We start from the raw sequence: 16,620 nt of genomic DNA, 5'->3' as shown, positions 1-16,620 counted from the left end.
ATTTTGACACCTAGATACTGCAATTCTCTGGTAAGGAATAATTTAATCTCCATCTGTAATTGAGCACCATACCTTTGCAATAACTGAACACTTAGATTCACATAGCACTGCTCATCAGAAACCTCTTTACAAAGGCAGGGACTATCCACTATTTCTACAAAAGAAATACCAGGATTATGTAGCAATATTTCTATGTTTTTATGCCATGGATTCTTTTACTGGCCTATCCACAAAAACAGCCATGGTCTTTGAGGTCTTCTCTAGTTTATAATGCATTTAGGTTCATTTTGAGGGAGGGGGATCATAACTGACTTTCTAAACAGCTTCCAATGAAAATCCACATTGGATACAATACAATTAGGCATATAAATGGGGCCTTTAGGCCTCTGGCATTTTGTGAATCACTGCAGGTTCCAGGCCCTTTCCTCTAGCACCACATTGGGGAACCTGTGACCCTCCAGATGCTGCTGAACTGCAATTCCCATCAGCTGTAGCCAGCCTAGTCAAAGGTGAGACATGACAGAAATACATCTGGAGGGATGAAGTTCATCCCTCCTGCTCTGGGGGTGTACTCAGTTCCCAAGCCAGAGAATCACAACTTATAGCAGAGAGATCTGTGGATTTAGGGCGGGTTATAGACCGCCATGAAAGTACGCGCAGAGCACGTACTAGGGTTAGGGAGGTGCGGTGCTTCTGCACCTTCCTAACCCTAATACGCGCTCTGCGCGTAAAAAATGACGGCGGCCGTTCCAGACGGCCGCCGTCATGAGGACGTCACGGCCGCGCCGCCTCTACACGGGGCGGCGCGGACATGACGTCCTCGCTCCGCACCAGGGCGCCTAGGGCGCCCTTTGCGCAAACCAGGAAGGAGCTCCGTTTCGGAGCTCCTTCCTGATTTGAGGCGCCGCTTTGCTTCGCTGGGCGCAGCCTTCAGACGGCTGCACCCAGCGAAGCAAGGGAGAAAGGGGCCAAGCGGACCCTTTCTCCCCCTCCCCGCCGCCATGGGTTGTCCTTGGGGCTTGAAGCCCCAAGGACACCCCTTTTCAGGCTGCGGGGAAGCGGCGTTTTGCCGCTTCCCCGCAGCCTGAAAAGCAGCGGATCGGGGCCTCAGCGGCTGCCGCTCTACACATTGAGGCCCTGATACAGCGGGGAAAGTGGTGGGTACAGCCCACCCCAAATAGGCGGTCTGTAACCCGCCTAAGTTTGCATATTAAGGTACATAACTTTACAGAATGTACTGTGGTCTTTCAGCTGAGCAATTTTATCAGAGTATCTTGTAATGTTTTTTAAAAAATATAAGCATGAGCATAGGCTTGGCATAGAAACAATTCACCCCAGTGGTGATTTGAAAAAAGCCATCAAAAGAATTTAAAGAGAGAGAGAGAGAGAGAGAGACTAAAAGAACAGCAACACTGAGCTACACAATTCCTTCATGTATACCCAAAGAAATGTGTGGCATTAAACACACACACACACACACATAAATTGGATTTCAGTTACTTTACACTTGGCACTTAAATAATCAAAGTAATCAAATAATTATTTTTTTAAAAAAAAGGGACCCACTTCACAGGAAACCTACCAAAATCAGCAATCTTGGCATTCATGTGTGCATCAAGCAGTACGTTTTCAGGTTTCAAGTCTCTGTGGACTACCATGTGCCTGTGGCAATAATCCACACCTGAAAGAATTTGCTGGAACAGACGTCTACTCTCCTTTTCATCAAGCTTAGCAACAAGGAAAGGTAAAAAAAAAAAAATGGAGTACATAATTTTTAAACACAAACAGACACAAAACATTTGAGAATTTCCTACATTTTAATGGTACAGTGTGATAGTTTTGTGGCTTGGTAGAACAATTCTCCCCAACCCCATGCCCTCCAGGGGAAAATGGAAGCTGTACTAGTTCAATTTGGAGGGCTTAAGGCTGGGGAAAGGTGCATGACAATATTTTCATGTATCTTAGGGTATCTTAGGATCAAAAAGGATGGTGGAATAAAATGCAGACCCACAAGAAATAAGAAAAGGAAGTCCCTATCATTATCTGTACTAAGTGAGACTAGCAAGGCCTGAACTGAAAACTTTGTTTTCTGAAAATCAATCTAATAGTGTGCAGGTGTCAAAACTGATGTTTCATGATTAACAAAATAGCTTCTTAGACAACTTGTCACATCCACTTTACCTAAGAAGGTATTTAACCTGGTTTAAAAGGTCAGTACTTTACACAAAAATAACTAATTCACATTCTTTGAAAACTGCTGAACTGATTACTTCAGCTCTTTAATTTTCCCTTTCTTACAATTAATATAAGCAAAGCAGGGAGGAATAAGACTACCTTGCATAGGTAAGACATTATAAGGCCCTTTGGCATTTACGCTTTAGCCAATGCCTACTGCTTTGAGAGTTGGACTATGATTCTGGAGACCAGGGTTCGATTTCCAGCTCAGCCATGAAGCCCAAGTGATCTTGGGCAAGTCACATGATATCAACTTCAGGTGAAGGCAATGGCAAACCTCCTCTGAACGAATCTTGCCAAAAAAACCCCGTGGTTCACATTAGCATCATCTTAAGTCAGAAAAGGCCTGAAGGCACATAACACAAATTCACACAATGCCTATATTCCGATCTCACTGGGTGTGGGTGGGAAGCAGGGAGGATGCACGCATTTATATTGGCCCTGGGATAGTTTATGCAAGATCTACTGCTTAGGGATCTTGGCCCACCATATGCTGCCAAGAGATTTGGCTCCTTTTTAGCTAAAGAACTACAAATACTTTTTTTCTATGCAATGCCTGTTATTGACAGTTGGTAGGTATAACATCCACCTTATATGGCTGATTTTGGTCTCTGTCTTTGGAATATGTTCTGGTGAGGTGGATGTGTTCTAGCCTAGATCCTCAACCCCTAAAAATAATTTTCACCACTGATTATACTTATATCAGGGTTCTCACGTTAAATTCCATCAGATCTAATGTCAAGCCTTGGGATAATCTACTAAGGGCAGCACCACATTTGTAATGAAGATAAGCGCTGAGAGTTGCCTCTAATAATAAAATCAATGGGGAATGCCTTCTCACAACAGCTCTAATAACCCATCTGGAATACACACAGGAAGCTGCATCATACATAGTTAGACCATTATCCAGCTTGCTGAGCAATGATAGCTGCCAACTCATTACCGAATATTTCTGGGATCCTGTTAACAACACATATTCATACTGCACCAAGTGTGACATGAAGCCAAACACTGGTTTGCAACTTCTAAGTTGCCTAACCAAACTGATCTGTTTCTTACCAGTGTTGTAACTATGGCCAAGCTTTGCAGATTTACTTATGAACACAGGAAGCTACCTTATATGGAATCAGACTGTTGGTTCATCTAGCTCAATACTTTCAATACTGACTGGTATTTCAGACAGGATTCTTGCCTAGAGACCCCCACTATTATGGTAGTAGTCTCCCAAACCAGGCCTTACCCAACTTAACTTCTAAAATATGATACAATCAGGTATGGCCAGGATAGCATTTGAAGAAGCAAACAGAAGCAAAATTCCAAACATGTGACAACATCATGCTGGTAGAACAAGAAGAATGTCTATCCTCTTCATTTCTATTTGACTGCTAACCATTTCTCTTTTGAGGAAATATGTAAGTTTTGTAAAAATACCAACTGATACATTATGCCTGGATTGCTACTACAAGAAGTATACTGCTAATGAACTACTGTGATCACTCAAATCTTAAATGCAGAAATGTTAAGGCACTATTAAAGATGTAACAGTTCTGAAAATTCTGACACCATAAGGAAAGCAAGACATTTTTTCCATGGGAGGAATGGAAATTTTCAAGGCGGGGCGGGGATGGAGAGAAAAGCACTATTAGCACCTTTGACTGAAAGGACTGAAAATCATTTTGTTATTTTAGAGATATAAACTGTGTTATGTATAACTTTGTTTTGCATATAATTACAATCTTTGAGACATTAAAGGTATGGTTTATTCAGAAAATAATTTAGAGAGAGAGAGAGAGAGAGAGGCCTGTTACAGACTGCCAAAATAAAGCTGCTTCGGGTCTCTCTGGAGATATGCTATTTAAATGATGCATGGGTCCTAAGAGTCCGGAGGTCACGCCAAAACCACACTCCATTCCTAAGCACTGGAGTGCAACTTTGGTGCAGCTTCCGGATTCTTAGGATGCATGCATCATTTAAACAGCATGCCTCCAAAGAGACCCAAAGCAGCTTTATTTTGGCAGTCTGTAACAGGCCAGAGAGAGAGTTGTACAAGGAATTACAACATCTTGAATCGTAAGGAACAAGTGATCTATATGTAACTTCTTTGATTATGAGAAGGAGGCAAAATAAGCAAATAAATTAAAAATTAAATGAAAAACCTCCTCCTTTAATATTCCAAAGTGCCAAGTGTATAGTTACAGGTGGAAAAGCTCAAATAAGTAGGAGGCTTACACAAGCACTATTTATTGCCTATTTCAGTTTTTCATGTTGCAACTGAACCAGCTCACAGAATATATTAAAGGCTATCCAATACTGTAAAATGTAAAGCACTCTTGGGGGGGGGGGGGGAGACTCTTACCCTTCCATTTTTACAGATGTAATCAAACAGTTCACCTCCTGAGACATATTCCATCACCATGAAAATGTCAGATGGTGTGCTGATAACCTGGTAGCTATAAAAGATGATACATTAACGAACTGAGTATACATGCTTACAAACACCATATAACATTATGCAGAACTTCTATTTAAAGGTAGCACATTCACTGATGCAAAATCACATGTATTTATCTGGAAAGATATTCCAGTTCAACAAGGCTTATTCCCCAAGGTCTGTTACAGACAGCCAAAATAAAGCTGCTTCGAGTCACAGTGAAGGTATGGTGTTTCAATGATGCATATGTCCTAAGAGTCCAGAAGCCACACCAAAGCCACGCTCTAGTCCTTAGGGCTGGAGCGTGGCTTTGGTGCGACTTCTGGACTCTTAGGACGCATGTATCATTGAAACACCATACCTCCACTGTGACTCGAAGCAGCTTTATTTTGGTTGTCTGTAACAGGCCCAAGTAAGTGTGTATCACCTTGTTGAGGTGTGCAGCATTCATCAAACATTAGGCACAGGAGTGCATTCTGACATACTGATCAGGACTCCTTTAGGATTGTGGTCAATTATTGACCACATCAGATGGGATGGCATTTTCAAAAAAGCTGTGAGCTTACAGTTTAATTATGTGCGGATGTCGAAAAAGCTTCAGATTCTGAATCTCTCTGCGGATTTTCCCCACAACGTCAAGACTGCGAATCTTCTGTCTGTTCAAGATCTTCACCGCTACTTTGTGCCCAGTCAGCTCATGCTTGCCAACTATAAGAAATAAAGAAAAGTTCAGCCAGAGTGTGACAAGGGAGGTGCTCACAAAAAAATCTTTAATTAAGGCTATGATCCATCAGGTCTGTTTAAAAGAAATAGGGAGGGGGACAGAAAGAGAAAGGAAACATTTTCTCTCAGGCTGACTTCACATGAACAAAATCAATCAATACTGGTTACTACTGCAAAGGTTATTCAGCAGGACACACCTTATTTACCACACACACAAACACACAGACTGTATGCTAAGGTATTCAAGCATTTAATAGTAATAACACACATAGCATTTACAAGAGATGAAACCCAAGACAGCGGATTTGTCTCTGGCCTTGGGAATCTCCCAAAAGTAGTTATTGGGATCCCTAGCCTGGACCTCTTCTCTGCCTTCCCTCAAGGCACACAGGTCTCTAAGTAGGTAGGTACTGTAGGTATCAGGTTGCCCCAACAGGTCTCTTCCAAAATTGAAAGGACATATGCAGTTACAACAATAGTTTCCATGCTTTTTCCTATGGAAGGAGGGTCATGTCCCATGAAGCTGTAAGAGGAGGACGTCCATTCTACTTTGTAGAAAAGAAGTAGTCTTATTGAAAAATTCTTACAGATTTACAGGGGACAAATCTAAGGAGCATCTACACTGTAGAAATAATGCAGTTTGACAACACTTTAGCTCTCATGGCTCTATCCTACAGAATCCTGGGATTTGTAGTTTGATGAGGCACCAGCACTATTTCACAGAGAAGGCTAAAGACCTTCTAAAACTACAAAATCCCAGGACATTGGAGGGAGCTACAGCACTTAAAGTGATGCCCAACTACATTATTTCTACAATGTAGATGCACAGAAAGTGGCTACTACTTGTCAAAGCCAATAGTCCTGAAAGCTGTATAGACTGTCCAGATTAAGAGACTTTCAGTACTAAGTGCTGGGGAACCAATACCATGGGAGTGCTGATACCATCTTGTTTGCAGGCTTCCTGAAACATATACTTGGGCACCACTGAAAGCAGAATGCTAGACCACAAATACTATGCATATATTCCAGCTATTACTTATGGAGTGAACATCTAAGAAAAGGTGTAACAGACCATATTCTTGTAATAATTACTTGAATTGGGAATTTCAGAAGAATCCAACTTGATGCATCCTCCTGACTTGTCAATAAATTGTCTGTGGCAAGTGGCAGCTGCTCCAATGCAACCTAAGTCTCTTTCATACTAGACAATTATTGCAGTATAATCGCATTTTAACTGTCATGGCTGCACCCTACTGAATCATGGAATCTGTAATTTGGTGAGGCACTAGAGCTCTCTGTAAAACATTCTGAATACCACCCAAAACTACAAATTCCAGGATCCCATAACATGAAGCCATGGCTATTAAAGTAATATTCAAGTGCTGTGACTGTGTAGTGCAAAAGAGACCTTAGGCAGCGAAGTCAAAAAGGAGAGGAGCCAAGTAATTTCTTCTATTAGGACATTAGGATGGCAAAAATGGTTAGTGGACATCCGTGTGTATAGATGAAATCGGATCCCCCAACAAAACTTTTGTTTGTGGGCCTTTTTGTGCAAGGCTACTTTAGAGGAGTGAATCCTAAAATTCTACTATTGTATAAAAGCAGGTTTTGGATATGGTCTCTAATGGTCAGCCAATGGTCTGCAATGCTGTTAAAATGGCATAGTCAGGCAAGTTAGTATATCCATTTACTGTCATGTCAAAACATAGATCATTCTCATAGTTAAATGTAAGGAAATCACTACTTTGGCTGACACTCTCCACCAAATGGAACAGGAAGAGCCTCAAGGTATACATGCATAATATATTTTTTTCATTCTGGCACCAGCTCTTTTTGATGAAAGCCTAGCAGATGTTCTATTTAGTGATACCATACTCTTTCATTAAACTTCAGAAACATTAACCAACCATATAACCTTTACAGCCACCAGAAGAATGGCTAGGTCCTGTAACATAATGCTTGGCCAAACCTCAATGATAGATCAACTCAACAATCAGAATCTTTCAGATTTTTCAGAATTTCTCCCCAACCCCAGACAATGTTTATCTATCTATCTATCTATCTATCTATCTATCTATCTATCTATCTATCTATCTTGCCCTTTACTGGGTAGTGTAAAATATATACAATTTAAAACACTTCCAGATTAAAACTATAAATAATTAGAATAAGGTTAAAATTCATTAAACAAGACAAGAATTAAAATAACTTTAAAGTATACAACTTAAAATAATATAGATGCACACTACTAAGTAGATCAGCCCCCAAACGTTTTACTAAAAACCCACATTTTAGCTTGGTACCAGAAATACACAAACCCTGATGTCAGTCAGACTTCCAAGAAAGGACATTCCTCAGTTGGTGTGCCACAATGGAGAAGGCCCTCTCCCAGGTTCTCCTACTTCACATTGCCCCTACTGATGGAGAAAAGAGGAGGGACCCTTCTTCCCAGGCATATATACACACACGCATACAATGGGCCCTTGGTATCCGGTGGAGTTTGGTTCCAAGACTCCCCATGGATACCAAAAATCCATGGATGCTCAAGTCCTATTAAATACAATGGCATAGTGAAATAGTGTCCCTTAAATAAAATGCAAAAATCAAGGTTTGTTTTGTGTATTTTGTACATCATGTATACATACTGTATTTTAATGTTTTTAAGCCATGAATGCTTGAGTACATGGATAAAGATTCCATGGATATAGAGGGCTGACTGTGTAGGGAGAGGCATTTCTTTAAGTACCAAAATTCCAAACAATTTAGGGCTCTAAATGTCATCACCAGCACCTTAAATACAGGCCAGAAGCAAACTGGCACCGAGAAGAACTCCTTTAAGACTGGTATTCCAGTCAGCAATCTTTTTGCTGCATTTTGCACTTGCTGTAGCTTCAGTCATCTTCAAGGGCAGCTCCAAGTAGAGCTCACTTTGTTGTTCTTGTTCTTGTATGCCTTCAAGCCATTTCTAATTTAGGTGACCCTAAGGTGAACCTATCATGGGGTTTTCTTGGCAAGATTTGTTCAGAGGTTTGCTATTGCCTTCCTCTGAGGCTCAGTGTCACTTGCCCAAGATCACCCAGTGGGTTTCAATGAGCTGGGAGCTTTCAATGAGCTTTCAGTGAGCTGGAATCAAACCCTGGTCTCCAGAGTCATAGTCAACCCTCAAACCACGGCAGCTCATTAGATTAACCTAATGAGAAATTAAAGAGTGCACAGACTACAATGGCTACTTTATCCTTGTCCAAAAAAGGTTGTAGCTGGCTCAGTTCCATCTTGCCTGCTCTACAGAACAAGGACAGGGTAGGGTTAAACTTTTGCCCTCATGTCATTTCCCAGTTTAAAGCACTCCTCTAAAGCTGCTTTTAGCTGTCATGCAAAACTTACAGATATCCATATGGTATTTGTACATTTTCTGCATGGAGCTACAATACTAGTACAGTCGGCCCTTCTTATACACGGATTTTTTATACACGGATTTAAGCATACACGGTTTGAAAATGTTCCAAAAAAGTATAAATTTACCTTGATGTGCCATTTTTTTAATAGGGACACCATTTTGGTATGTCATTATACTTAATGGGACTTGAGCATACACGGATTTTGTTATACACGGGGGATCTTGGAACCAAACCCCAGCGTATAACAAGGATCCACTGTATGTTCAGAATGTGGGAGTGGGGAAAGGTAAGGATCCAACCTTGTCCTGCACAGTTTCCCTGCTCTTCAAGCCAACTGCAAGGACTGCAATTAAATTGGAAAATCCTGATCTCCAATATCATTTCTTGTTTAGCCATAAACTTCTTTGCAGTTTGAAGATAATAAAGATGATCATGGAAAACCTGCATTCTCATTATTCATCAAACACTAAAGCAAACATTAGTCTTGTCCACCACAATTTTCCTCAGGCCTTGTAAGAGTTATTTCTTTGTTTAATAAATAATAATAATAAAAATAATAATAATTTCATGTTGATGTTTTTATTGAATTGTTGTTGAGAAGACTTCATCCTTTAGATGTGATCCATTTAAGTGTCTTTTTGGAACAGGAAGGTGGAGAACTGCATAAATTATAAACAGTTTACCACTGATAGCTTATACAGTACCACAAAAATAATGAAGTCCTCCCAAAATCCTGCCAGCATTTTATACTGAACAGAAAAGCTCACATTTCAAAGAAACAGTCTGTTTTATAACAGAGGGATTACTGGTGAATAGAAATTGCCATGGGAAACGAATAAGAAAAAGGCAGTTATCACATTCTTAGGAGAAATGTGAAATTATGAATAGAGCCAACATGGCAAAGTGGTTTGAGCACTGAACTATGACTGGAGACCAGGGTTTGAATCCTCATTTAGCCATGGAAATCCACCACTGGGTGACTTTGGGAAAGTCACACTTTCTCATTTATTATTTATTATTATTTATTGATTTTATTTTTATCCTGCCTTTCTCTCAAAGTGGGACCAAGACGGCTCACATACTGTACATAAAACACAACAATTAAAATTAAAATTCTCAGCCTCAGAGACAGGCAAAGGCAAACCTCCTCTGAACAAATTCTAGCCAACCCCCCCCCTCCAAAAGAAAAACATAGTTTGCCACAAGTCAGAAACAATAAAAACCTCAACATCACCAAAAGTTTGTATGATTATTTTCAAACACAAGGATAAATTGGAGATGTAGCAAAACAAAAAGCACTGAAACTTGAGTATTAAAATGCCTGGGGAAACAAGTTTGTACATATAAGAAAATATTAACAGGACCACAAAGGTACACAGACTATGTTCTTTGTACCACTAATTTAGGAGCTTTACTCCCTGAAGCATTTCCAACCTGAATATAACCACCTTTTGACATCTGCAAATGAATTTGAAACTGGGTGTTCAGCATCAAGGAAGAAGTCCCAAGCCCTTGGGATGGTTGTTGGGGGTAAGTATAATTAAAAAAAAACTTTTAAAAGTAGACTAACATTTATCTCCAACTTAAACACACCCTTTAAATCAGTGGAACTTACCAAAGAGTTGACTTATCAAATTCAATAGGGACTGCAATTAGATTTAGGCCATAGTCACAGAATATATTGCTTTCAGAACTAAAAAGAGCAAGAAAATTCAGGATTCAACAAAATGCTGTGCTCGGTAGCTGGTGCAAAATTTAAGACTGGTTCAAATGCCTTGGAACACTAACCATCATGGCAAACCATCCAGTAAACCCAGCACAAAATGCAAAGACTAGTTAAAGTCACATCTGTTCAGAAATATCCCTGAAGCCTTGCAATTCATATAAAATTTATCCAAAACTAAGGTCCACAGCTTTTTTCTTTTTGTCATCAAAATGTCCTAAGGCTATACAGATCTGAAGTTACAAAAACAGTACATGACAGTGTTACTCAAAGTAATAATTCATGAATGGTCCACAAGCCATTGGTTGATGATCTGCAGCAATGATCTAGGGATCTTAGAAGACCATAAGCTTAACATATGTCAAGAGTGTGATACAACATCTGAATAGGCTAATAAAATTCTAGACTGCATCAACAGGAGCCATATTGTTCAGATCAAGTAGTCGTTCTACTCTATTGTGCTTTGGCCAGAACCTCACCTGGAATCCTATGTTCAGTTTTGGGCACCACAGTCAAGAAGGACATTGGTAAGTTGGAACATGTCCAGAAAAGGGTGACCAAGATGATCAAAGGTCTGGAGGAGCTCCTTATGAGGAGCTGGTTATGTTTAACTTGGAGACAGGAAGACTGAGAGGTGACGTAACAGTCATCTTTAAATACCTGAAGGTATGAAATGTAGAAGATGGAGTGAGCTTGTTTTCTGCTGCTCCAAAGAACAGAACATGAACCAATGGATCCAACTTACACAAGAAAATAGATTATACCTAAACATTAGGGAAAATGTCTTGACTGTAAGAAGTGTTTCACAGTGGAATAAACTGACTTGGAAGTAGGTCTTTAAACAGAGGTAGGATGGGCATCTTTCATAAATGCTTTAGTTGTGTCAGAGTCCCAACTCTATGATTCTTTATTTCCAGGATGGAAATAAACAGTTTTGGCCAACAGGCACAAATATAGTGCTGGTGTATGGGGCACTGGGAAAAATAAGCTGCCAGCATATCCAATCCACTACATCGGGTAGCTTAAGAAGCAACAGTACATGATTGGATGCTTGGGAAGGGGGGAATGGTGTCAAACTCATCAGCATGTGTTAAGAATTAGTCTGTCAAATATACCGTAGTTTATTATATCGCAACCAACACACTTTAAAAACTGAGATCCCATTTAAACGCATACAAGTATGGCACACGTTACACATAGCAAGATGCCATTGCCATTAAACAATGTAATCAAGGAGCCCATAAAGTAAGGATAGACAACTTGAAACCCACTAGATGTTCTGGATGTCAACACTTACAATCCACGATCACTGGCCATGCTAAATTGAGGCAGATGGGAGTTGCAATCCAAACCATCTAGAAGTACCAGTTTTGCTATCGCTGAAGGCTTTTGACAACAATGTGGAAGAGTTGCTCAAATAAATAATAAAGATGATTGATCATAAATGCTGGTTATGTATTTCAACTTAGAGACACGTATCCCTTGCCAGAGGTAGACATGAATTAAGCCAGCATACACAGAGCCCACTTGCAGAATCGTTCCATAATACCTCCTCCTCCTTCTGTCCCTATTTCCCCAATAGAAGTGTCTTCTATTAGGCTTAAAAAAGGAGGTTATATGAGTAAAATCATTTTATTAATTGCAACCCTGGCAGGCTTTGTGAATGGCACAACTATATGAAGGGAGGCATAGGAAGAGTTGCTGTACCTCATATAGGCTGCTTCATACATCTATCTGATGACTGTAGAGGACAAATGAGCAAACCATTTCCACTACGAAATGACATCAAAAGTCCCTCCATGACAATTAATGGAACAGTTGACTGATTCTGAACCCAAGCACATCTTCATTTGATTTTCCAGTCAAGGAGCAATTTATGTGCAAACTGGACTTCAGCCTCTCAGTTGACTCCCTGGTTTACACGGAAACCCGATTGACAGCTTGAATGACAGACAAGATCAGTGCCAGATCTATAATAAACCATTCAATTCATATGCAAACTCTGAGTGGGCTCTAAGCATACAAAGATATCTAAAACCAAACTGAATTGTCAACTTGCAATAACAAAATTCAAACAAACCACTCAGCTTCTTTGAGAAATAGGAAAAGGGTAAAGCTAGCTTTCATACTTTCCATCACACAATGAGAAGAAACAACTTTTTCTGAAATCAGAACATAATATATTCAAATCCAAAACATTAACTTCCAGGGAGAGGCAAATTCAGTCAGTCTAGCTAATCAGGGATATCTGAAGAATCATTTTGCCCCTGAGTAGAGAGGACAAGCAGCCAAACTATTATCACACTAGGGGGCAAACAGGATTTAATGGAGAGTAAAACAGGAAATATCGTGTGATAAACATCAGACATTTCCTGTTTAACTCTCGTTTAAATCCTGTTTGCCCCCTAGTGTGATAAAGCAGTTTATGAGCTTCTATCATTTAGATTCCGATGATGTCTCACCTTCCTTATCCAGCTATAAAAGGTCTTTTTCTGTTTTGATATACAATGATTACTGAGGCTTAAAGTTTTAATAATTTTATCTAATCTACATTGTGAAGTCTATTTTGAAAACAGTATGTAATTATCTCTAGAAAAATAGTAATTTTATGTTTTTATTAACTGGAATCTTAAAGCTAATGCTCATGGCACACTGATAGCTAGAAATGCATGGGAGAATTGTCTTCCAGTTAAGGAAAACATCCCAGTCTGCTAGCTGAAGGTTTTTTTACCCTTCACAGTTGACTATCTATTTAAAAACTTGAATTAAGTGCTTTTCAGTGGGCTCAAAATGGACTAAGATAACCTGAATCCAAAACTTTCCACATTCAGGAGACCGAATGATGACTTCTACTCTTCAAGGGTACTTAAAGAGTTTTAAATGATGGTGGTAGGGACACTAGTAAGTATTATATTTCTCCACACTAGCAAAGCTTGGTTTTGATGCTGTCAGGAATATGTTTAGCCTGGCATATGGCCTGCATAACAAAGACCTGTCTCAACAAAAGTTTAAAAGCGACGCAGGACAATTTGAAGAGAAAACAGTAATGCCAGAGTACAAGTATTGTTTCTCACAACAAAGTATGGACAGAATCTGGTTCAAAATACACAAAACGTAGTCATACTGTTGACTCAAGTCATAGTAGTAGCCCTGCTAAGACCAGGTTTTGTACTGTTACAAAACATAAAAAATACAACCCAGCATGCTATAAATGATGATAGCAGTGGCCTCTGGGAGTGAAAGAAAAATGGATTAGCCAACTGGAATTTTTATGCCAAGCTGTTGCTTTTTAACAACAACTGTATCATCATTGTTATTATTGACATTTATCAATCACTCTTCCATTTATATGATTGTCCAAAGCAGTATATATACTTCAAACACAAACAATAAAAACCAGTTACAATGACCACTGTTAGGATAATAACTCCTAAAACTAGCACCCACAGAGATATATCAACACTTCCAAAGGCTTTATAAAAGCTGTGGTCTCAGATATTCTGGGAAGTATACCTTACTTCCAATGTAGCATAATAAAGAAGGCACCCTCACATACCATCATTGTATAAGCCTCCCTTCCAACCAGAATACAAAACACCACATTTAGCCCCATATAAAGACTTATTGCTGCAACTACTGTAATTCATTAACTGAAAAACCCCAACATGATGAAAAATTAGGAGGACAATTAAATAAAAAGAATGGCACATTGAAGGATTTACCATGAAAATTCATTCTATCCAATGAAAAAGAGGTACTGTATTGCCCAGGTGAGGCAAATAATCATACATTAATTTGAAAGTTTCAATGTCCTAATCCCCTAGCTTCTCCTCTTCAATTCTTTGCAAAAGCAAAGGAAATCAGGAAAAGGAAAAGATCCCCAAGAGAAAAAGGAAATATAATCTTGCCAATGGAGGGTGAGAACAGATGGCTACTTTTCCTTGACTAAAATGTACCTTCATGGTCAATCTTACAATGTGCCATTCTCAGTCAGTGGAGAAGGAGCCATACAGGAAAGGGAATTATTCTAGCCTAACCAATCCCTGGGAGAACTGTAACAAGAGAAGATAATTAATGAGAATTAAAGATAATTAATGAGAAACAACATGCTGGAGCACTCCGTAGCCAAAGGATACACAAGCTGAGGCAAAGTTATCCAATTAGTAATGTCTGGTAAAGGTGGAAGGAGTGACCCTCTATAAATTTCCTACTTTTCTCCAGGTGAAGCAGAATCACCATTAGAGGAATGGCCTGGCTGGTTGTGTATGGCCTTTGGTGTTTCCCTGTTTCCTAGAGGCAAGAGGAGATGCTAGGGTGGAGGAGGTAGAAGAGCCTGAAGAAGGAACTGTAGTCCTTTTAGATGCAGAACTGCAGCAGGTGTAGCACGACTGACACAGCTCCTTGAGTTATTGAACCACCATGGATGAAAGTTTGAGCCACCCACTCTGATGACATAGCAACTGAAAAGAGAGAGCCAGTTTGGTGTAGTGGTTTGAGTGTTGGACTATGACTCTAGAGACCAGGATTCGATTCTCAGCTCAGCCATGAAACCCAGTCAGTAACTTTGGGCAAGTTACAGACTTTCAGCCTCAGGGGGAGGCAATGGCAAACTTCCTCTGAACAAATATTGCCAAGAAAACTCCATGACAGGTTTGCCATAGGTTCACCTTACGGTCGCCATAAGTCAGAAATGACTCAAAGGCACACAACAACAACAAACGCCTCTTCTAATAATTCAAAATGGACACCATGCAGGCCAGATTCAAAATGGCCTTCACCTTTTGGGTAAGCATATGGTTGCTTTTTGGAAGGCTCTTGCTTGGGAATAGGTCCCATTTGCAAAGGCTACTTAGGTCTCATCTCCCCTTGGACAGTTCTGGAGGAGAGTTCTGTAGCAGAATCTGGCTTTTCTAAAAGCTATGGGAACATGTGCTGAGAAATTAAAGCCACATCCTCCTCCAAAACAACCGCTATTGTCATTTGCTCATCAGTGCTAGAGAGGCTTTCAGGACCTGACCTTTGAGTTCAGTTAAGTGGAAAGAGATCAGATGCCTCAGCTCTGTCTGGGTCAGAAGCAGAGTTGTCTTCCCCCAGACAGGATTTTCTTCCACATCAACCTCCCTCACTACAGCAAAGGCTCTGGACGAGGGCTGGCATCAACCATATGTCCTTGCAGCTCCTGCTGGACTAGGAGTGCTCTAACCTCTCTTTCTGAACCACCCTGCCTAGCAGGGAACGGTTTGGAACTTGAGGGAGCGTTTGATTTTGATTTCATTTTAACTTTCCCCATTGCTCCACCCAGAAAAAACACATAAAATAAACAACTGAGAAGAGGCAAGTGAAAGAGGTGGGGGAAAGTAGCTGGAAATGCGATGAAACTGAGGCATGCCGGAGGGAGAAAAAGAAGTAGAATTAAAGACAAGAGAAAAAAGTTAGCCAGAGAAAGACTGAGGAGCTAGCTTCCCATCTTTCTGGGGCAAGGCAAGGAAAAGAACTGAAGAGGAAGAACTATTGAATGACACCGAGCGATACTGAATCACTCAAATTAATGTATGATCCCCTGCCTTGTCTGGGTGACACCCTTTCCTGGCTGGCTCCTTCTCTACTGGCCGAGAATTGTTTTCTGCCCCAGCAGAAAACATTCTGCTTTCTTGATTACAATACTCTGGAGAGAGAAAGACAAGGACTCCATGTTTTTAAAATTATATACCGAGAGAACTACTTCCATATAAATATACATAGCATCAGGCTGCATGTGAAAGTCTCAGCAGAATTCATCTTTTACTCACAGGGAAATCACTCTGCATGAGATATATAGGTCAAGCATCCCTTATCCCTTATTGCAAAATCTGAAGTACTCCAAAATCCAAAACTTTTTGAGCTACAACACAAGTAGCATAGGGCATACTTTTACTGTCTTTGCGAAGCTGGAGAGAGACAGAGTCTGTGAAATGGCATGAAGCCATGCCGTCTCTCATTTCACAGATCTCTCTTCAGTCTTATTATGTCTCATTATGCATATGTAAATACAGGAATTCCCAAGTTCAAGGTATGGAACACTTCTGGTGCCAAGCATTTTGGACAAAGAATAATCAACATGTATATCTGAA

At 40.1% G+C, this 16,620-nt stretch overlaps 1 protein-coding gene across 1 annotated transcript in view; it reads right to left on the bottom strand.

The window, feature by feature from the left end:
- LOC149324085 (5'-AMP-activated protein kinase catalytic subunit alpha-1) overlaps positions 1–16,620 on the bottom strand; it is a 35,315-nt gene that overhangs the window by 12,062 nt on the left and 6,633 nt on the right. The window contains exons 2-4 of the mRNA XM_089496212.1: positions 5,233–5,374; positions 4,592–4,685; positions 1,583–1,727 (exon numbers count right to left, since the gene is read on the bottom strand). Coding sequence (XP_089352338.1) covers positions 1,583–1,727; positions 4,592–4,685; positions 5,233–5,374 — 381 coding nt within the window. The remainder of the gene's footprint in view (positions 1–1,582; positions 1,728–4,591; positions 4,686–5,232; positions 5,375–16,620) is intronic.

This window comes from Sceloporus occidentalis, unplaced genomic scaffold (assembly GCF_023333645.1).
Source record: "Sceloporus occidentalis isolate IW3139 unplaced genomic scaffold, rSceOcc1.0.p SCAF_1, whole genome shotgun sequence".
Taxonomy (NCBI): domain Eukaryota; kingdom Metazoa; phylum Chordata; class Lepidosauria; order Squamata; family Phrynosomatidae; genus Sceloporus; species Sceloporus occidentalis.
This window is presented reverse-complemented; position numbering and strand designations above follow the sequence as displayed.